This window comes from Dendrobates tinctorius, unplaced genomic scaffold (genome assembly GCF_039654945.1).
Source record: "Dendrobates tinctorius isolate UK_male_01 unplaced genomic scaffold, ASM3965494v1 ptg000243l, whole genome shotgun sequence".
NCBI lineage: Eukaryota > Metazoa > Chordata > Amphibia > Anura > Dendrobatidae > Dendrobates > Dendrobates tinctorius.
Window position 1 is genome coordinate 7,094,867 of NW_027361910.1, and position 23,832 is coordinate 7,118,698.

At 44.4% G+C, this 23,832-nt stretch overlaps 1 protein-coding gene across 3 annotated transcripts in view; it reads left to right on the plus strand.

Moving 5' to 3' along the window:
- The window catches only part of STX2 (syntaxin 2), a 104,733-nt gene that overhangs the window by 15,711 nt on the left and 65,190 nt on the right, over positions 1–23,832 (plus strand). For all 3 annotated transcript variants that reach the window (XM_073557046.1, XM_073557045.1, XM_073557044.1), the window contains exons 2-3: positions 7,689–7,763; positions 23,580–23,679. In XM_073557046.1, the coding sequence (XP_073413147.1) occupies positions 7,743–7,763; positions 23,580–23,679 (121 nt within the window). In that variant the 5' untranslated portion in view covers positions 7,689–7,742. The remainder of the gene's footprint in view (positions 1–7,688; positions 7,764–23,579; positions 23,680–23,832) is intronic.

A 23,832-nucleotide genomic window follows, 5' to 3' on the forward strand; every position in this document is an offset into this window, starting at 1 on the left:
ATAGTGTTAAAGGGAACCTGTCAGCAGTATTGTGCACAGTAACCTACAGACAATGTCTGCTTGGCACCGTTATACTGATTACAATGATTCCTGGGTGATGAAATCTGTCTTGTTGTTTAATCTTTATTTTCAGTTTTGAGTTAATGATATGCTCGTTGCTCGGGGGGGGCGACCTGTGGGGGGGCTTCATGTGGTGCTCTGGTTAGCTATTCATACTGAAGACTGCTAACAGGTCTCTGATCCCTCATTGACCTGCCCCCTATTTTACATAATGCATGCACACATACATATACACATACAGCCAGCCAGCCCTGGCAAAAATTAAGAGACCACTGGAAAATTTTCAGTTTGATTTTTCTCGTTATAGGTATATTTTTGCTAAAATGTAATTTCCAAGCACTAAGCTTTGTTTTTATTTTCAGAAAATGAGAAATGGTCAAAATAACAAAAAAATGCAGTGCTTGCAGACCTCAAATAATGCTAAGAAAACAAGTTCATAATCATTTAGAAAAAACAATACTAATGTTTTAACTTGGGAAGAAATCAATATTTTGGAGAATAACCATGATTTTTAATCACAGCTTTCTTGTGTTTTGGCATGCTTTCCACCAGTCTCTCACACTGCTTTTGGGTGACCTTATGCCACTCATGGTACAAAAATTTAAGCAGTTCTTCTTTGTTTGATGGCTTGTGATTATCCATATTCCTCTTGATTACATTCCAGCGGTTATCAATGGGGTTCAAGTCTAGAGATTGGGCTGGCCATGACAGGAATTTGATGTGGTGGTCCTTCATCCACACATTGATTGACCTAACTGTGTGGCATGGCGCATTGTCCTGCTGGAAAAAAACAGTTGGAGAACATTGCCTGAGCAGTAGGAATCAACTATGTTTCCAGGATAACCTTGTATACGGCTTGATTTATACATCCTTCGCAAAGATTAACCTCCCCAATTCCAGCCTTGCTGAAGCATCCCCAGATCATCACCGATCCTCCACAAAATTTCATAGTGGGTGCAAGACACTGTGGCTTGTACACCTCTCCAGGTCTCTGTTTACCATTAGATGACCAGGTGTTAGGCAAAGCTGAAAATTAGACTCCTCACAGAAGATTGCATTACTCCAGTCCTCTATGGTCCAATCCTTATGGTCTTTGGCAAACTTCAGCCTGGCTCTCCTTTGCTTCTCATTGATGAAAGGCTTTTTTTATAGCTTCACATGACTTGAGCCCTGCCTCTAGGAGCCTGTTGCGAACTGTTCTTTCCGTGCACTTCACCTCAGCTGCCATTTGCCATTCCTTTTGTAGGTCACTTGATGTCATCCTGCAGTTGCTGAGTGACATTCGAATAAGATAATGGTAATCCCGGTCAGCGGAGAGTTGTTTTCGCCCTCTTCCGGTCTGTAGCTTTGTTGTCCCCAATGTCTGCTGCTTGACCTTGTTGTAATGGACTGCCATCTTAGAAATTTTAAGGATGGAGGCAACATGATGCTCCCTGTATCCATCTGCTAGTAAAGCCAGAATTAAGCCCTTCTCTTCCTCACTCAATACTTTTCTTATATATATATTAGTGTATATGTGTGTGTATAATATGCTAACGATGAACCCGTTCTACGCCCGGGTGGCGAGCATTTTTATTGGTATATGGTCTACCATCCTGGTATGTGCTGCACCCCTCATCCCAATCCTGGTATGCATGGTTCCCTCATTCCCCCCCCCCCCCAATCCTGGTAACCATGGCACCCTATTCCTCATCCTGGTATGCATGGTCCCCTCACCCCCCCAATCCTGGTATGCATGGTCCCCTCACCCCCCTATCCTGGTTTGCATGGTCCCTTCACCCCCATATCCTGGTTTGCATGGTCCTCTCACTCCCATATCCTGGTATGCATGGTCCTCTCACTCCTGTATCCTGGTATGCATGGTCCTCTCACCTCCCTATCCTGGTATGCATGGTCCTCACCCCCCCCCTTCCCTGGTATGCATGGTCCTCACCCCCCCCTTCCCTGGTATGCATGGTCCTCACTCCCCCTTCCCTGGTATGCATGGTCCTCTCACCCCCCTATCGTGGTATGCATGGTCCCCTCACCCCCCTATCGTATGCATGGTCCCCTCACCCCCCCAATCTTGGTATGCATGGTCCCCTCACCCCCCTATCCTGGTATGCAAGGTCCTCTCACTCACGTATCCTGGTATGCATGGTCCTCTCACTCACGTATCCTGGTATGCATGGTCCTCTCACTCCCGTATCCTGGTATGCATGGTCCTCTCACTCCCGTATCCTGGTATGCATGGTCCTCTCACTCCCGTATCCTGGTATGCATGGTCCTCTCACTCCCGTATCCTGGTATGCATGGTCCTCTCACTCCCGTATCCTGGTATGCATGGTCCTCTCACTCCCGTATCCTGGTATGCCTGGTCCTCTCACTCCCGTATCCTGGTATGCCTGGTCCTCTCACTCCCGTATCCTGGTATGCATGGTCCTCTCACTCCCGTATCCTGGTATGCATGGTCCTCTCACTCCCGTATCCTGGTATGCATGGTCCTCTCACTCCCGTATCCTGGTATGCATGGTCCTCTCACTCCCGTATCCTGGTATGCATGGTCCTCACCACCCCCCCCCCCTTTCCTGATATGCATGGTCCCCTCACCCCCCTTTTGCGGTATGCATGGTCCCCTGATCCCCCAATACTGGTATGTATGGTCCCCCTCATCCCTATTAAACTACACACATACAAAAAAAAAAATTTATACTCACCCTTCTTTCCTGTGCTCCAGCGCTGTCATGTTCTGCTGGAGGCTGGGGGAGGAGTCTGGCGTCGCACATGTCCATAGCGCTGTCCGGCGCCATATTGCTGAAGACACACTGCAAATGTGTCTTCAGTAAAATTGCGCTGGATCACGCTATGCGCATGTGCGATTCCAGCCGCACTCCTGCTCCTCCCAGTCAGGTAGGTATGGCGCCTGAGATTGCTGTATGTACGCATACCGCCATCTCCGGGCGCCATACACACTCCTCACCGCTGGATGCCTCATTCTGTCTGGAGCCAGACTGCGCAGGTGCGTCGCGCTTGCGCAGTCTATAAAGGCTTCGGACAGAGTGACGCTTATCCCGTTATATTATAGATATATATGTATATATACTCAAAAGTTTTCATATCACGTCAGAATATTTGGCTTTCTTGGCCTTTTTGGCCTTTTTTTCAGAGAATATGAATGATAACACCAAAACATTTTCTCCACTCATGATTAGTGGTTGGGTGAAGCCATTTATTGTCAAACTACTGTGTTTTTGCTTTTTAAATCGTAAAGACAACCCAAAACATCCAAATGACCCTGATCAAAAGTTTACCTACCCTGGTGATTTTGGCCTGATAACATGCACAGAAGTTGAGACAAATGGGTTTGAATGGCTACTAAAGGTAGCATCCTCACCTGTGACAATTGCCAGGAAAATTGTTGGGATGCAAAGAAATACCCACAAATAACATTAGCTGAAGCACTGGACTCTGAAAACTAGCGGTGTGGCTGTTTCAAGATGCACAATAAGGAGGCACTTGAAGAAAAATCAAGTCGTCAAGTCTGTGTGGGGTTAAACGAAAGGACAGAAGGATGTGTGCAAGTTTACATCCACAGAAGATCTTTGGGACAACCTTTCTGCTGAGATCCTAAACAAACCACATGTAAATGTACCTAGAAGAATCGCTGCTGTTTTGAAGCAAAGGTCAAACACACCGAATACTGACTGCATTTCCTCTTCCTCCTAGTTGATGATAAACTATTAACACTTTATAACTTCATAAAACCTTTGCACAGGACTGTGTATATATACAGTAGAGTGTATTAATTTGATATTGCACCTGTCTTTTCTGTACTGGCGTGGATTGTGGTAATTTCTGGTCTATAAATTATTACTCTAGGTACAGGAAAGATGTATATCTTTGTACCGTGTTAGCCAGTGGATAGAAAAATATTCAGGATTGAGAGTCCTCAGTAGTTGATACCTTTTAATGGCTAACTGAAAAGATGGTAATACATTGCAAGCTTTCGAGACTACTCAGGTCTCTTCATCAGGCTAGACTAATACAAAATCTGAAGTCACATATTTATGCACAATACAGCCTAGAAAAAATGCAATAGATAAGACAAGTGACGTGAAGCAGAACTATCAATATGGGAGAGGGAGAAACATAAATATAAACAGGATACAGGAAGGATACATCCAGCTACATTCAGGACACAACTGACCTATTGAATAAACTAGCAGCAATAGGTCCTCTACCAGAAGGAACCATCCTGGCCACCATGGATGTGGAATCTTTGTACTCTAATATCCCACACCAAGATGGTTTACATGCCTGCAAATTCTTCATGGAAAACACAGGGACTGATGCTGATGCTGTGGTGAAACTTATAAAATTCATCCTCACCCACAATTACTTTGAATTTGACAACAGGATCTATCTACAGGAGACTGGCACAGCTATGGGAAGTAAAATGGCTCCACAGTATGCAAATCTTTTCATGGCCAAGCTTGAAAGCGATTTTTTGTCCTCATGCCCCATCAGGCCCCTGGCCTACTACCGCTTCATTGATGATATTTTAATCATCTGGACGGAGTCTGAGCAACAGCTAAAGACGTTCCACGAACAGTTTAATCAATTTCATCCCACCATCAATTTAACACTCAACTACTCCAGTACCGAGATTAATTTTTTGGACACCATCATTAAGCTAAAAAACAATGAAATAGAGACATCCCTGTATCAGAAGCCAATCGACCGTCCAACATACCTTAAATGGGACAGTTTCCATCCAAAACACATAAAGAACTCTATTATCTATAGCCAAGCCATCAGATACAATCGTATATGTTCCAACCCCATGGATAGAGACAAACACCTTGGTCGCCTCAAAAAGACCTTTTTGAATCAGGGTTACCATCCAAGAACAATTGAAAACCAAATTACAAGAGCCACCAGATTGTCAAGGAATCACCTGCTACATTACAAAGCTAAAGAAGAAAATAACCGAGTGCCTCTAGTAGTCACCTACAACCCAAATCTGGAGGTGCTAAGGGGAGCTGCACGGAAATTACAACCTTTACTACAAAAAGATGCCCGATTAAAATCCATTTTTCCAGACCCCCCACTTCTGTGTTTTAGGCAGCCCCCAAATTTAAGAAGCATCATTGTCAGAAGCTCCCTGTCCTCTCCAACAGCTGGAGGAACCTTTCCTTGCAACCAGAAAAAATGTAAAACCTGTCCATTTATAATGACCACGGACAAGATAAAGATCCCCAATTCACATCAGGACTACAAGATCCCAGGTACTTTCACCTGCATTACATCTAATGTGGTGTACTTAATTATTTGTACTAAATGTCCAACTGGGGGTCTGTATGTGGGGGAGACAGGGCAAAAGCTTAGAACAAGGATGAATGCTCATCGTCACACAATAAGAGAAAAAAGAATGGATCTACCTGTGGCAAAACATTTCTGTATCCCTGATCACAGCAGCATGGATATGAAATTACTGGTATTGAAAGGTAACTTCACATCTCAGAGAGAGAGACGAGTTTGGGAGTACAAATTTATGACGAACTTTGACACTCTCAGTGCTGGAATGAATGTGTCGCATGGATTTATGTCTTTTTACATCAATTAAGGAATTTCCTTTTAAAACCTTGCGGGGCAACACAGAACTAGACCCCAATCAGAGGACCATAAAACATCCAGACTCCTTATCTATGAACTGGTCCAATGTTTATATTTATGTTTCTCCCTCTCCCATATTGATAGTTCTGCTTCACGTCACTTGTCTTATCTATTGCATTTTTTCTAGGCTGTATTGTGCATAAATATGTGACTTCAGATTTTGTATTAGTCTAGCCTGATGAAGAGACCTGAGTAGTCTCGAAAGCTTGCAATGTATTACCATCTTTTCAGTTAGCCATTAAAAGGTATCAACTACTGAGGACTCTCAATCCTGAATATTTTTCTACTCTAGGTAGTGTTTCATGAGGCAGCTTCTGGGACTTAAAGCTTAAAGTTGTTTTTTCATTTCCGTTCCTTGCTCCACCTGGAATAAATCGCCACCTCCGCAATTGTTGCCACTGAATAAGATTTTCCATGTTTTCTTATTTTTTTATACTCCAATGCTCAAAGGTGTTTTCTTTAACTCCTACTTCTTCCTGGATGGTAATCTAGATGCAGCGCTTGGCTTGCACAGACACGACTTGCATCTGTATTTCTCAGTGACACATTTAGATGAGGCCTTGGGGATGTACATTCCATTAAGAAAGCATCAATTCATTTTCTTCCAGCTGTTTTTGCTCTGTTATTTCACTTGACAAGCGTAGCTGACCAACATACGGAGTATATAAAAATAATGAAATAAAATATCCAAATGAAAACAATAGGTTCAGTTACATGCTTGGGTTAGTCCGTATGGAAGCAGAGCAAAAACCAAATAAAGATAAACACAGCATTAATATGGAGGCAGAGAAGGAATGTACAATTTCCAGGTGCGGAGATCTGTTCAAGTGAATGGGAGCTAAATTACAATACTCTGCTGCAGCCCCTAGGCGATGTATGGTGCTGCGGCATTCACCCTGTCCTTTTTTTTTTTTTTTTTTTTTTTTGCTTTCATCCTGCCGCTGCTAGAGCAGTGCTTGGTGTCGGACCCCCAGCAATTTCATGTTGATGATCTCTCATATACAGTTGAAAGTAGAAGTTTACATACAATATATAAAAAGACACACATGCATGTTTTTCTCAATGTCTGACATGATATCAGAATAAACCTTTCCTGTTATAGGTCAATTAGAATTACCATAATTATTTTTTGCCAAATGCCAGAATAATGAGAGAGAATGTTTTAAGGCATTTGTATTACTTACTGCAAAGTCAAAAGTTTATATACATTTCATTAGTATTCAGTACCATTGCTCTTAAACTGAATGACTTGGGTTAAACGTTTGGGATATCCTTGCACAAGCTTCTCACAATAGTTGTTCGGAATTTGGGCCCATTCTTCCTAGGAAAACAGGTGTAAAAACGCCCCCGGAAGAAGCCAACGGTGAAATGCGTGTCGGGGTGGGGAGTCGCACCTTTTTTGATGAGCCAGACTTGTGCAAGTCCACAATTCTCTTCCTCATATCTTGGCTGATTTTAGACTTTCCCATGATGCTACACAAAGAAGCAGTGTGTTTCAGGTCTGCATTAAAATACATCCACAGGTGTGTCTCTAATTCATTTAGATGTTGTCAAAAAACATATCAGAAGCTTCCAAACACATGACCTCATCATATGAGCAGTATAGAATTGTTAAAAAGCATAGTAAACTATTGACTTTACATTAAGCAATAAAAATTCCTTAAAACATTCTCTCTCTCTCTCTCTCATTATTCTGTCATTTGGCAAATCTTAATAATTATGGTAATCCTAATTGACCTGAAATGGGAAAGGTTTATTCTGATTTCATGTCAGATATATAAAAAAAAAACATGCATATGTGTCTTTTTATATAGTGTATGTAAACGTCTGGTTTCAACTGTAGATGGGTCATCAACATGTGAGTCCCAGACTACTGTATTAATTATATACATACAGCCTATTAAGTACTTCTGTAGACGATTACGACATCTTTCTTATTTTTATTATAGTCTCACGTTTCCTTGTTTTTACAGGCTAAAGCATCTGAAGAAGATGGGGATTCAGTTGTTATTGAGAAGGAACAATTTATGGATGACTTTTTCCATCAGGTATGAAGGAACTTTCCTCTCTAATAAATTATTTTTCATTAGATGAGTCCTGTGCTAGACTATTTCCTGCTGCTCTAGACAAGTCGATGGGGTCAGAGAAAATATAATTTCCAATAGATGTGATGGCTTTATTCAAGGGGTTGTCTCATTGTTATTAACAAATTGCTCCAGGTCTCACTTCTGACACCTTCGGAAAAGAGATTTTACAAGGGGAATATGGTGTAGAACGCTGACAAGCAAAAGGTTAACAATGTTGTAACCTTTTGACTTTCAGGCTCCATATCTCTCCATCCTCTACTGCTTTGGACATGAGGCTACCATCATTTTATAGATCATCATCTTGGCTATCTCATACATAAATTTGACTTGCAACTATTACCATATTAATAGTTATGCAGAATCTTGTCATGTCACTGCATCGTTACTGTTTTGCTCCTGGTAGTAGGAAAAATATTACTCTGTCGCCTTATTGGGGGACACAGAACCGTGGGTGTTATGCTGCTGTCCACTAGGAGGCGACACTATGCATAATCTGAAAAAGATTAACTTTGGCTCCTCCTCTGCAGTATACACGCCTGGACGGCGTCAGCCTTCTCCAGTTTTTGCTTAGTGTCGCAGGAGGCACACCTAAGATTTTTTTTTTACTCCATCTTTTTTCCTGGATTTTTTCCAAAGGACTACAGATGAAGAAAAGAGGGTCTCCAGCGAGACTCCCGGCATGGCTCCCTCCTCGGTCCCCTATTAGGGGTACCCGGTTGAGGTCGAGGTGGCTATTCCCCATGTCGCTCCCTCACCAGTCCCTCGGGTACTGGTTCGAGGTCGAGACCCCCCTCCTTCCTCAGTTACGTCCGGCTCTGGGTCGAAGTTGAGGCGACGATGAAGCCCCCTGACAGTGATAGCAGCACCCTCCCTAATCCCCCTCTGGGGGTATTAGGTTGAGACACCGCAGGTAGGGCCTGTACCAGGCACCAGGGACCCCAGTCCACCTGTGGGCTCCTTTTGGGACCGGGGGAGGTGCAGCGAGGCACGGCACTTATCAGAGATCGGACTCCCTGCGCCCCGGTCTCTGCAGCAATGGCGCCCCAAGGGACCCTCCACAGGGCCCCAGTCACATATATGGCCCCACCGCCAGCCCTCCTTTCATTCTGGGGGGGTCTGGTTTAAATCCGCCCAAACCCCCCCCCCCCCCCCCCCCGCGGACGACCGCGCCGTCCTGGAGCCCTGCTGGGCAAGAGACCTCAAATTTAGGCCGCGGCTTCGGCCTAGCCAAAGTCGCCGTCCCATTCCCGCCCCCGGCCCGCCCCCCGGATGACGAAAATGACACTGCAGTGTCATAGAAGGGGCGGATCGAGGCAGGAGGGGCGCGCTTTTACATGGCCCAGCGCGCCCTTTTCCAGCTCTCCGCCCCCTTCCCTCTCCACCTCAGAATCCTGTGGCCATCTTGCTGCACCTGGAAGAACGCAGCACAGCAGTCTCCGGGGGGCACAGGACGTGGGACTTATCAGCGCTGGACCTAAGGGGGAGCACCAGTGGGGTAAGATCACAGCTGGATCCTTGGTACTCAGCTGTGAATTCCTATACCCTATAGCGCTCTCCTACTCCTCTGCGTAGATACCCCTGTAGGGCCTCCACTAATCAGCCTAGGTACTATGTCGGGCTCAAGGAAAAGAACCAGGCAAGACTGCTTTTATGCAGTCTGCACAGCCTGCAAGGCCACTCTCCCCAGCGGCAGCACGTACCCGCACTGCCGGGATTGTACCTAAAAAACAGGACCCAAGAAGTCCCTACCAACGCTTCTGCGACCGCTACTGCGCCGGAATGGGCGACTCAGATGTCGCAGTCTATGACACAGTCTATAGATAACCTGACCTCCACATTACTGCAGGGTCATGTCTCGTCTATGAACGTTACCCAGCAAAGGGACGTCCGGTCTCATGATCAGGGCGCTTCCGACAGTTCAAGGCGTAAGCGGACCCACAGGTCGCGTTCATCTGCGTCCTCACATAGCAATAGGTCTTCCCCCTCCAAGGAAAGACATAGTGGCCTCAGGTCACCGAGGCCGTCCCCTGATAGAGAAGGACAATGCGGATCTCCACAACGATCCCAGACCATGGGAAACCTCCGCTCTAGTTCGCCCGCTAGGGAGCTCCTTAGCGATGCGCAGGACTCAGAGGGCATATGTGACTCCAATTCAGATAACGAAACGGAGAACGCTTTGCTCCCTTGTCCCCCTAGCAATACTGCGATAGTTGAGGATATCGTCTCTTCCATCCTTCGGGTGCTGGACATTTCAGATCCAACCCCGGAAGCACCAGAACACAAGATTTCCTTTGAAAGTGTTCAGAAACCATCGAAGGTCTTCCCTAATCACCCGGAATTTCAAAAAATCCTTTCTAAGCATTTTTCGCAGCCTGAGAAAAAATTTGCGAATCGCAAGTATTTGGAAGCAAAATACCCCTTTCCACAGAAAGACACCAAGGATTGGACAGATCCGCCTGAAGTGGACCCTCCAGTCTCTAGGCTGGCGGCACAAACGCTCCTCTCGCTGCCGGACAGTTCAACCCTCAAGGACACAGCAGACAGACAAGTCGAACGCATGGCTCGTTCAATCTTTGAAGCGGCAGGTGCCTCTTTGGCTCCCGCATTTGCTTCAGTTTGGGCAGCCAAGGCCATCATGGCTTGGGCTGATCTATTGCAAAAGGGCCTTCAAGCTTCAAATCCTCAGCTGGCGGACCAGGCGGTGCAAATTGCAGTGGTGGCAGATTACATGGTCCATGCAGCGTTGGACTCTGCAAGAGGAATAGCGGGAATAGCATCAAACGCCATCACAATCCGGCGTATTCTCTGGCTAAGAGAATGGAAAGCGGATGCGGCCTCAAAAAAGTCCCTAACAAATCTCCCGTACTTCAGTGGCCGTCTTTTCGGTGAAAAGCTGGATACAATGATATCCAATGCTACCGGGGGCAAAAGTACTTCCCTCCCTCAACTAAGACCAAAACGCACGTTTAAAAGGCGTAATCAATCTCGTTTCCGATCCTTTCGGAATTCTTCAGGCTGGTCCGTCTCACGCCCAGCACAAAACCGTAATCGTTCGCCCCGCAGGGACAACACACGTGCGGCACAGAGGCCGGACAGGAACTGGCAATCAAAGGCAAGCCAGGCAAAACCTAAAGGAGGAAAACCTCAGACTTTCCCCTCATCCTGACACATGCTCTCTGGAAGACACCCCACTTGTAGGCGGACGACTGCTACTCTTTCAGCAGGTCTGGCTGCCTATTACAGAAGACAAGTGGGTCAAGGAAATAGTGTCTTCAGGATACAAAATCGAGTTTACTACCAGCCCACCGCACAGGTTTTTTCCCTCTGTCCCTCCAAAATCCCAGCTCAAAGCTCAGGCCTTCCGTCAAGCGGTTTCTTCCCTCCTGCGAGCAGGAGTCTTAGTGCCAGTCCCAGCAGAAGAGCGCTTCCGAGGGTTCTATTCCAACCTGTTCGTGGTGCCCAAGAAGGGAGGCAGCGTCCGACCCATACTAGACCTCAAGCAACTCAACAAGTATGTTCGAGTTCGTCACTTCCGCATGGAATCCCTCCGGTCAATCGTTGCGTCTATGGGAAAAGGAGAATATCTTGCCTCCATAGACATACAGGACGCATACCTGCATGTACCGATTGCTCCCGCCCATCAGAGGTTTCTCAGATTCGCAATCAACCAAGACCATTACCAGTTTGTGGCCCTCCCGTTCGGTCTCGCCACGGCTCCCAGAACATTTACAAAGGTCATGGCAGCTACCATGGACGGTCTGCACTCCAGAGGCATAGTAGTCGTTCCATACCTGGACGACCTTCTCATCAAGGCCCCCACCCTCAAGGACTGCGAGGTCAACGTCTCGATCACGATCGACACTCTGACGCGCCTGGGATGGTTAGTCAATTTACAGAAGTCCTCGACTACCCCGAGTCAGTCTCTGACCTTCCTGGGACACACTCCTCCGCAAGTCCCCCAGATCTCTCCGGTATGCCATGAGAGTACTTGGCAGGATGGCAGCAGCAATGGAGGCGGTACCATTTGCCCAGTTTCACCTCAGACCCCTTCAACTGGCCATCCTCAAGTCCTGGGACAGGAATCCGTTCTCCCTCGACAGGGAGTTCCGGTTATCAGCAAACACCAGGAGGTCCCTGCACTGGTGGCTCAAGCCAACCTCGCTTGCAAGGGGAAAATCCTTTCTCTCCGGTCAATAGAAGGTTTTGACCACCGACGCAAGCCTTATGGGTTGGGGCGCGGTGCACCTACATCACAGAGCGCAAGGCAGGTGGTCACCAAGGGAATCGACCATGCCCATCAACATCCTGGAAATTCGGGCCATCTTCCTGGCGTTGAAAGCCTTCCATCACTTGCTGGCAGACTCTCATATCAGAGTACAGTCGGACAATGCCACAGCAGTGGCATACGTGAACCATCAAGGCGGCACCCGCAGCATCCAGGCGATGACCAAAGTAACGCGTATCCTACAATGGGCGGAGGCTGCAAGGTCGGTACTCTCCGCGGTCCACATTACGGGTGTGGACAACTGGGAAGCCGACTATCTCAGCCGACAAGGAATGGACTCGGGGGAATGGTCTCTCCATCCCGATGTCTTCTGTCAGATCTGTCATCGTTGGGGGACCCCGGACGTGGATCTGATGGCATCCCATCTCAATGCCAAGGTTCCCAATTTCATGGCCAGGACGCGCGATCCGCGGTCGCTCGGAGCAGATGCCCTGGTTCAGGACTGGACCCAGTTCCAGCTTCTGTACATTTTTCCACCCTTCCCCCTGATCTCCAGAGTCCTGAGGAAGATCAAACAAGAGGGTGTTCCTACCATTCTGATCGCTCCAGACTGGCCCAGGCGTACATGGTATGCCGACGTCGTGCAACTCACAGCAGACACTCCCTGGCGTCTCCCCACACGTCCCGACCTCCTGTCACAAGGCCCGTTCTTCCACCAGAACTCAGGGGCTCTCAATTTGACGGCGTGGCCATTGAGACCTGGGTTTTGACCCAAGCAGGTTTTTCACCGGACGTTGTTAAAACCATGATCAGGGCTCGAAAGCCAACTTCAGCCAGGATTTACTATCGTACCTGGAAGGTTTTCTTCACATGGTGCGACTCTCGTGGGCAGATTCCACTTTCCTATTTTCTTCCAAAGGTCCTCGTTTTCCTTCAGTCAGGCCTGGACGCCAGGCTATCCCTGGACTCGCTGAAGAGCCAGGTGTCAGCGCTTTCAGTGCTCTTTCAGAGGCGTATTGCTAACAAGCCGCAAGTGAAGACTTTTCTCCAAGGGGTTTCCCGATTGGTTCCCCCCTACAAACGTCCGTTGGAGACGTGGGACCTCAACCTGGTCTTGACAGCACTACAGTCACTTCCTTTTGAACCCCTTAAGGAGGTCTCACTCCGCTTTCTATCACAGAAAGTGGTTTTCCTGGTGGCAATCACCTCGCTACGCAGGGTGTCTGAATTTTCAGCTCTCTCCTGCAGACAACCCTTCCTGGTTTTTCATCAGGACAAGGTGGTTCTCCGTACAGTACCATCCTTCCTTCCGAAGGTCGTGTCCAGCTTCCACCTCAATGAGGAAATATCACTACCGTCTCTTTGCCCGGCTCCCTTTCATAGGGTAGAGAAGGCTCTGCATACGCTTGACCTTGTCAGGGCATTGCGTATTTACGTGTCTAGGACTGCTCCCTTCTGGAAGTCTGATTCACTTTTCCTTCTTCCAGAAGGCGTTCACAAGGGCCTACTGGCTTCCAAAGCCACCCTTGCTAGGTGGATCAAGTCCACCATTCAAGAGGCTTACCGCCTCAACAGTTCTCCCCTTCCGGCCGGTATCACGGCACACTCTACGCGGGCGGTAGGGGCCTCTTGGGCCATTCGGCATCAAACCTCGGCACATCAAGTGTGTAAGGCAGCCACTTGGACTAGCCTGCACACATTTACAAAACACTACAGAGTGCATACCCAGTCCTCAGCGGATGCGAGCCTGGGTAGACGGGTCCTGCAGGCGGCAGTACCCCAAGTCTAGGGGACTGTCAGCACAATATTCGTCCACTGCTTCCCACCCAGGGACTGCTTTGGGACGTCCCACGGTTCTGTGTCCCCCAATAAGGCGACAGAGTAAAGGAGATTTTTGTGTACTCACCGTAAAATCTCTTTCTCTTAGCCTTTAATTGGGGGACACAGCTCCCACCCTGTTGCCCTTGCGGGCCGTTGTTACGGTTGGGTTCTCATATTGTTGTTTGAGCCTGTTTATAGTAGCCTTTTTTTACAGGCATGGTTATGTTTTTGGTATATTCCTCCTAATGCTTTTGCACAAAACTGGAGAAGGCTGACGCTGTCCAGGGGTGTATACTGCAGAGGAGGAGCCAAAGTTAATCTTTTTCAGATTATGCATAGTGTCGCCTCCTAGTGGACAGCAGCATAACACCCACGGTTCTGTGTCCCCCAATTAAAGGCTAAGAGAAAGAGATTTTACGGTGAGTACACAAAAATCTCCTTTTTTCTTCCTGTAAACTACAAAATGCAACCCGTTCTCACATTTACTAATCGCTCAGTGTGTTGCTAGGTTGATTCCCAAGCGAAAGATCGCTGGTTCGACTCGAAGAGCAGCCATGAAGAAAATTTCCTAAGAAGAGAGACACTGCATCATCCAGCTCAATGATAGCGGGCTGTCAGGCAAGAAAACTGCCAAACTGCATCATGAGAGAGCCATGACTGTTTTAAGAATACAAAATGAAGTCCGTCCATCCATTCAGAAGCCAAAAGGTGGACGTCCATGCAAAATTTCTGAGTCAACAAGTCTGCTCATCACAAGGTCTATTCGTTCTGCTGCGATAAACACTGCAGTGGAGGTGGCTCATATACACTGCTCAAAAAAATAAAGGGAAAACTTAACCCCTTTCCGACTGCTGACGGGCTAGTACATCAGCAGTCAGACTCCGCTGCAAAATGGCGGAAAACTCATCCGTTGGCGGATTGAAACAAACGGGTGTCACCGGACCGTTATTTTGACGGATCCGGATAAGGCAGAAATTTAAAGGAAACTGTGCCTGGAAAAGGAGAGAGAGAGAATTTTTCAGCCGCCAGAACCGAGTATAGGGTTAAATTTCCGGCTGAGTCAATTCCTCCGGGCATGCGCACTGTAAAATGCGCATCCGCCCGGGCAAAAAAGCGTTGCATTGTCCGTCCGGGCAAGTCGGCGGACGCCAAAATTTTGGCCGATCCGTATAAAAGCGGATGAACATTCGTCAAGATCCGCCGGTAATGCAACTCAATGGGGGAAAAAAAAGGGATCCGCTAAGAAAAATGGCGGATCCGTTTTTTTAGCAAAACGGCGTATTTTGACTGATGGTGACAGACGGATGTGTGAAAGAGGCCTAAGTGGACAGTTTGATTGCACAGAAGTTTGATTCACTTGGAGTTATATTCTGTTGTTTAAGTATTCCTTTTATTTTTTTGAGCAGTGTACTTTGTATTAGTGAGATCAGAGACGTCCATGTTATCACCGTGTGTCGCACGTTACAGAAGTCTGGAATGGTGGCCCAAACAAGGTGGAGAAGCATTGACTTCAATATCGTCATAAGAAGCATCGGCTTGAGTTTGCAAAAAATTACGAAAAGTTCATAGTAGAAGATGGGAAACGTGTGATTTGGAGCAATAAGACGAAAGTCAAGAGACTAGGCTCTTATGGGTGCAAATGAATCTGGAAGAAACAAGGGGAAAAGGTGCTAACAGATCGAGGAATTGAGGGAAATATGTGGTTGTTTGACAGCCAAAGGTGTTGGATACTTGGCCAGAATTGATGGTGGTTTCAATGCTGAGCTATAAGTGAGTATCCTACAAGACAAGTTACTTCGTACACTTGAGTACTATAGGTATGAATAGAACAACCTAGTGTTCCAACAGGATAATGACCCGAAGCATACTTCTAGATTGGCAAAGAAAGGGTTCAGAGACAATGAAGTAGAGGTGCTAGAATGACCCCCACCGTCCCCAGACCTCAACCCAATCAAACCCTTGTGGGTAGAGCTGAAGAAAAAACTGTATACATGCCCAAGTGAGTCGCAGTATGCAACAACTTTGGGAACATGTAAAAGAGAATTGAGATCAAATTTTGGTCGACACATGCTTGAATCTGAAAGATGGCATGTCCTGAAGGAATTGGGCAATGTTGAAAGCAAAAGGTGGATGTACAAAATACAAAACAATAAAAAATAAAATTTAGATTAAGAGCAAAACAGTAATAATAAAGTGACATGACAAGAATCTGCATAACTAATCATCATATGCAAAATAGTTGCAAGTCAAAATTATGTATGAGCTATCAGACAATTGTCTATAAAATGATGGCAGTCTCATGTTGGAAGCAGTGGTGGATGGTGAGAAATGGAGCCTGAAAGTCAAATGTTCAAAACATGTTACCTTTTTGCTCGTCAGCGTATTTCATGGTCGCCATTTAGATGAATAGCCATCCTTGTAATATAATGACTGCTTGAGTCAACCAAAACTTTTAATTCAGAGTAGTTCTCCTTTCTGATTCCTAGAGGAAGACCTAAAGCAGTTCTAGGTTATTGATGATCTTGCTGAGAAAAGCTCTCCAAAAATGATGAGCACTCAAAAGAAGAAAGTTGGAATAGTTTTTTCAATATGCAATATATATTATGTACTTGCATCAACTCTGGGAAAGTTCTTTTCGCTAAAAGAATTTTGAAAATAAATTAAAACCAGATATTTGAAGGATGAATATAAAGTTGCTTTTATGTTAAATAATATTTAGCGTGTATAATTCAATAGCTGATTGCTGTATGTAGTAGTTTAGATTTAATTGCACATCTAAACTCACACTCCGAAGCCATTTGTGTTTTAAATGAGCTTTTGCTTTTTATAAAGTGATGGCAATATTGCTTGGATATGTCATTACTTTGATTTGTGGGTCATCAACTTCTTGAACCCTCACTGTTTTGTTCTTTATCTTTTTATCATTTTTATTTTTTCTTGCTCAATCATACACTGGGTTTGGAATGTGTTCAGACCCCTTTAAATTTTTCACTTTCATTGCAGCCATTTGGTAAATTCAAAAAAAGTAAATTTTATTCTCATTAATGTGCACTCTGCACCCCATCTTGACTGAAAAAAAACAACCGTAGAATTTTTTGCAAATGTATTAAAGAAAAACTGAAATATCACATGGTCATAAGTATTCAGACTCTTTGCTCAGTATTGAGTAGAAGCACACTTTTGAGCTAGTACAGCCATGAGTCGTCTTGGGAATGATGCAACAAGTTTTTCACACCTTGATTTGGGGATCCTCTACCATTCCTCCTTGCAGATCCTCTCCAGTTCCGTCAGGTTGGATGGTGAATGTTGGCGGACAGCCATTTTCAGGTCTCCCCAGAGATGCTCAATTGGGTTTAGGTCAGAGCTCTGGCTGGACCAGTCAAGAATGGTCACAGAGTTGTTTTGAAGCCACTCCTTTGTTATTTTAGCTGTGTTCTTAGGGTCATTGTCTTGTTGGAAGGTGAACCTTCGGTCAAGTCTGAGGTCCTGAGCACTCTGGAAGAGGTTTTTGCTTTTTTGTTTTTGTTCCTCACCTTCCAAGAGCCATTTTTTTTTTTTTTTTTTTTTCCTGTCCACACAGACGTATGAGGGCTTGCTTTTTACAAGTTGAACTTTTGAAAGACACCATTCATTTTGCCACCTAGTGTAATGGAGAACGTGAGCAATGTCTAATTGCGGTGAAATTTCGGGAAGAAAAAAGAGAAATGGAATGCTGACATTTGTTTTTTAGGAATTGTTTTTGCAGCATACATTTTGTGGTAAAAATTACCTGGCAGTATGATTCTTGTAAGGCCAATTTCAGCTTTTGGTTAGTATTTTAGCTCTGTATTTGTAAGCCAAAATCAAGAGTGGTACAATAGAGGAAAAGTATAATAGAAACACCTCACCACTTCTGCATTTATCACCCACTCCTGGTTTTAGCTTACAAATACTGATTTAAAATACTGAACATGTGAACATGGCCTCAGTACAATTATGGCGATGCCAAGCTTGTCCAGTTTTTTTCTTTTTATTAATTTAGAAGTGAAAAATAAAATCTGAAATTTTGTTAAAAAAAATCTGATTGTGTCACCATTTTCATAGACCCACCCATAATGTTTTCAATTTTTCTCAAAGTTTGATGGTAGATCTTGCTACATTTCCCCAGGTAGATTTTACTTTTTCGTTTTTTCAACGTTTGATGCCCCTAGTTAGATACTTACTAGCCGCTGTTTTAATCTGTGATCGGCATCACTCTAGTTGGTCTTCTGCAGGTGGTGACCTGCCAGATTGGTCCAGTGCTTGCTGGAGCGATTCTGATATCACAGCTCAGTGTAAGTCTATGAGAGCCAGAATGGATCCAGAACAAGGCTTTCCTACTCTTACATTGGGAGCTTGTGACTGTTATCTCTAACTTCAGTCATCCAGAAGTTGTGGTCACAAGATGGCAGATCGAGTCCACAGCGGCGCCAGCAAGAGCGGTAGACAGCAGCTGCTTATTATAATACTGGGAGCTGGGAACTTGCATTAATGGCACCACCTCAAGGCTGAAATTTAGCAACAACGCTGTAGTGGTGCCTTAAATTACATTCTGCCATAATAAATCAGTGAACCATTGATAATCCAGACCATGTGCATGATGATTAGAACCACACTGCACAGTGCTCTAACGCGTGTTTCACATGTAGCTTCGTCAGGGGGGTCACCCCTGGTCTGTATTATCAATGGTTCCAAATGTACATACGTTGAATTATATAGGCTGTTCAATGTGAATAGAAGAACTGTGGTTTGAGGTAAATCATGAGGTATTTTTTGCACTGTAGCACAATTTTGAGGCTGTGTTCACACGTTGCATTTTTTTCGCGTTTTTCCCGCGGATTTACCAAAAAATCTGCTCAAACGCCTAAAAGAAGCTTCCCATTCATTTTAATGCATTTTGCACTTTTTGTGCAAATTGATGCGTTTTTTACCGCGAAAAAAACGCTTAGCGGTAAACGCAGCATGCTCATTAATTTCGTGGTACATTCCGCATTTCTGGCTATTTTCTGTGTGTCTGGGGACTCTCCGGAAAAAATCGCGGCAAAAACGCTCGTTTTCTGGGAAGGAGTCCGGTTTTTATGCAGAAATTTTATGCATACGTGTGCACATAGCCTGACTTGTTGAAATATATGCATGTGACCAAATGATAGTACTGTGACTACATTGCACTGTTGTCTCTGCTATAAAATGATGTACCATAATTATGTCTGGTATTGTATAACACATAATGTGCAATGCTATATGTATCCTTATCAATATGAATCATGAACCACACTGCCCCAAATAGTTTTTAAAGGTTTTTTTAGGGCCTGATTTGTAATTGTCTGTCTGTGTGAGTTATAGATAATAAAATTATTGTTACAAATTAAAATGTCATTGTAGAATTATTTTTTAACGACTTCAAAGTGTATATTAATTGATGCTCTTCAGGAGACATGATTAACCCCTTAACCCCCCAAGGGTAGTTTGCACGTTCATGACGGGCCAATTTTTACCATTCTGACCACTGTCCCCTTATGAGGTAATAACTCTGGAACGCTTCCATGGATCCCGGTGACTCTGACATTGTTTTCGCGTGACATATTGTACGTCATGTTAGTGGTAAAATTTCATTCAAATAACTTGCGTTTGTTTGTGAAAAAAATGGAAATTTGGCGCAAATTTTGAAAATTTCGCAATTTTCCAACTTTGAATTTTTATGCCCTTAAATCACACACAAAAAAATTAATAAATAACATTTCACATATGTTTACTTTACATCAGCACAATTTTGGAACCAAAATTTTTTTGTTAGGAAGTTATAAGGGTTAAAAGTTGACCAGCGGTTTCTCATTTTTGCAACGCCATTTTATTTTTACGGGCCACATCACATTTGAAGCCACTTTGAGGGGTCTATGTGATAGAAAATACCCAAAAGTGACACCATTCTAAAAACTGCACCCCTCAAGGTGCTCAAAACCATATTCAAGAAGTTTAGTAACCCTTCACGTGCTTCACAGGAATTTTTTGAATGTTTAAAAAAAAAAAAATAAAAAATAAAAAAATGAATATTTAACTTTTTTTCACAAAAAAATTACTTCAGGTCCAATTTTTTTATTTTACCAAGTGTAACAGGAGAAATTGGACTGCAAAAGTTATTGTACAATTTCTCCTGAGTACGCTGATACCTGATATGTGGGGGGAACCACTGTTTCAGCACATGGCAGAGCTCAGAATGGAAGGAGTGCCGTTTGACTTTTTCAATGCAAAATTGGCTGGAATTCAGATCGGATGCTATGTCACGTTTGGAGAGCCCCTGATGTACCTAAACAGTGGAAACCCCCCACAAGTAACCCCATTTTGGAAACTAGACCCCCAAGGAACTTATCTAGATATGTGGTGAGAACTTTGAACCCACAAGGGCTTCACAGAAGTTTATAACGTACAGCCGTACGATTAAAAATCCATATTTTCCACAAAAATGATCTTTTCACCCCCAATTTTTATCTTCCCAAGGGTAAAAGGACCCTAAAAGTTATTGTGCAATTTATCCTGAGTACGCTGATACCCCATATGTGGGTGTAAACGACTATTTTGGCGCTTGGCAGAGCTCAGAAGGGAAGCAGCGCCATTTGACTTTTTTGGCAGGAATTGAGATCGGACATCATGTCGCGTTTGGAAAGCCCATGATGTACCAAAACAGTGGAAACCCCCCACAAATGACACCATTTTGGAAACTTGACCCACCAAGGAACTTATCTAGATGTGTGGTGAGCACTTTGAACCCCCAAGGGCTTCACAGAAGTTTATAATGCCCTGGCGTGAAAATAAAAAATCATTTTTTTTTTCACAAATCTGATCTTTTAGTCCCCAATTTTTTTATTTTCCCAAGGGTAACAGGAGAAATTGGACCCCAAAAGTTGTTCAATTTGTCATGAGTACGCAGATACCCCATATGTGGGAGAAAACTACTGTATGGGCACACGGGGCTCGGAAGGGAAGTAGTGACGTTTTGGAATGCAGACTTTGATGGAATGCTCTGCGGGTGTCATGTTGCCTTTGGAGAGCCCCTGATGTGCCTAAACTGTTGAAACTCTCCACAAGTGATCCCATTTTGGAAACTAGAACCCCCCCCCCCCCCCAAGGAACTTATCTAGATGTGTGGTGAGCACTTTGAACTCCCAAGTGCTTCACAGAAGTTTGTAACGCCCGGGCATGAAAATAACAAAATCATATTTTTTTCCACAAAAATGATATTTTTGCCCCCAATTTTTTATTTTCCTAAGGGTAACAGGAGAAATTGGACCCCAAAAGTTGTTTTGCAATTTGTCCTGAATAGGCTGATACCCCATATGTGCGGATAAAACACTGTTTGGGCGCATGACAGAGCTTGGAAGGAGCACCATTTGACTTTTCCAGTGCAGAATTGGCTGGAATTGAGATCAGACGCCATGTTGCGTTTGGAGAGCACCTGATGTGCACAAACAGTGGAAACCCCCAATTCTAACTCCAACCCTAACCCCAACACACACCTAACCCTAGCCCTAACCCTAATGGGAAAATGGAAATAAATAATTTTTTTTAATTTCATTATTTTTCCCTAACTAAGGGGGTGATAACGGGGGGGGGGGATTGATTTACTATTTATGGCGGTGTTTGTTTGGCAGCTATCGCACGCTAAAAGACGCTTTTTATTGTAAAAATAGTTTTTGCATCTCCACATATTGAGAGCTATAATTTTTCCATATTTTGACCTACCGTCATGTGAGGTCTTATTTTTTGCGGGACGAGTTGACGTTTTTATTGGTACAATTTCGGGCACGTGACATTTTTTGATCACTTTTTATTCCGATTTTTTTGATGCAGAATGAACAAAAACCAGCATTTCAAGAATTTCTTTTGGGGAGTGCGTTTACACCGTTCCGCGTGCGGTAATATTGATAAAGCGGTTTTATTCTTCGGGTCAGTACGATTACAGCGATAAATCATTTATGTAGTTTTTTTGTTTTGGCGCTTTTACGCAATGAAAACAATTTTATATAAATTATTTTTGCATCGCTTTATTCTGCGAGCTATAACTTTATTTTTTCGCTGATGACGCTGTGTTGAGGCTCTTTTTTTGCGGGACTAGATGACGTTTTCAGGGGTATCATGGTTATTTATATCCGTCTTTTTGATCGTGTGTTGTTGCACTTTTTGTTCGGCGGTATGATGATAAAGCTTTATTTTTTTGCTTTGTTTTTTATTTTTTAAGGGGTTCAATAAAGGGGTTAACTAGTGGGACAGTGTTATAGGGCGGGTCGGTACGGACGCAGCGATACCAAATATGTGTACTTCTATTTTGTTTTGTTTTTATTTCCAAAAAATGATTTTATTAGGGAATATTTTTTTTTATTAGCGAGATTTTTAAAATTATTTTTACACTTTTTTTAACTTTATTGCAATGTCCCAGGGGCGACATAACTGTCATGTGACAGATCGCTGATCTGTCACATCACAGATCGTGCTGCAGGCTTCCTTGTGCCTGCGCTTTGCAGGCATGAGGAAGCCGGCTCCGTGCAGGCCCCTGAAGGTCCCCGCCGCCATTTTGGATCCGGGGACCTGCAGGGAAGGAGGACCCCCGCAGCAGCGCTGCACATTGCGCTGCTGTGGGGGTCTCAGGGAAGTACGGAGGGGGCCCCCTCCCTGCCGATGCTTCCCTAAACCCCCGGTACACTGCGTTCGTGTTTGATCGCAGTGTGCCAGGGGTTAACGTGTCGGGGGCGGTCCCTGACACAGTGCCGGGTGTCAGCTGTGATAATCAGTTGACACCCGGCAACGATCAGCGGCGCTCACCACGACGTACTATCCCGTCCCTGGGAATTAAGTCCCAGGGCACATGGATGGGATAGTACGTCATATGGAAGAAAGGGGTTAAAGGGAATATGTCTGCAGGATTTTGCCACTCAAGCTATTTATTTGTGCATGTAACTCCTTCAAATACCAGTCCTGTAATATCTTTACATGCCCAGGCCGTTCCTCCGTTAGTGAGAAATCAGTGTTTTAATTGATATGGAAATGAACATGTGAAGCCTCAGTCACTCAGCTCTATTCACCGCCTCCTCTTCCTGCTTGTCTGACTGCTCCTTTGCCTGAAGTCACATAGCTTAGACGCTATCAGTCAAGCAGGAGGCGGCAATGCTGGGCAGGGAATAGAGCTGGAGTGACAGAGGCTTCAGATCTACAGCCACATTTACATAGAAATTAAAAATGCTGATTTTTCATTAATTGAGGAACCGACTGCCCTTATAAAGATATTGCTGGACTTGTGTTTGAAAGAGCAACATGCTCATATAAATAGTTTAGGGTGTGAAATCCTGCAGACAGGCCCCCCATTTAAAATCAATGGATACTTTTAAGGACCTAATTTTAATGATGGCACAAGAATGTCGAACAAATTGGTGTGCTCCCAAAATGTTGGGCACGAGTTAGGAAATTGTACAACTCGTCACACAAAAACAAGTCCCCTATATACATCAACAGAAAAAAAAATAATGGTTACAGCACTTTTTATTCTATAATAAAACTATAAATGCTTCTTTGTCAGGAACAAAATGTCATTTGTGAAGGGGTTAATTCCAAACTTTCAAACCGCTTCCTTCCTGGTGAATGTAGCAAATGAAGCAGCTAGTCCACTTCTGAATGTGGAAGCCCTGCAACATAATTCCCTAATTTTATGTTGTTTGCTTTTTTAGGTAGAAGAAATAAGAAATCACATCGCTAAAATATCAGAAAATGTTGAGGAGGTGAAAAAGAAGCACAGCACTATTTTATCAGCACCAAACCCAGAAGAAAGTAAGCTCTTATAAAGCACATGTTCTATAGTTAATGCACCTTCTGTTGTGTTTTTTTTTTTTGGTCCAACATTTCGTTGGGTAATTTCCTAAAGACTATGAACCACTTTGACATGGTAATATTATGTAGATACCAGGGCTGTGGAGTCGGTAA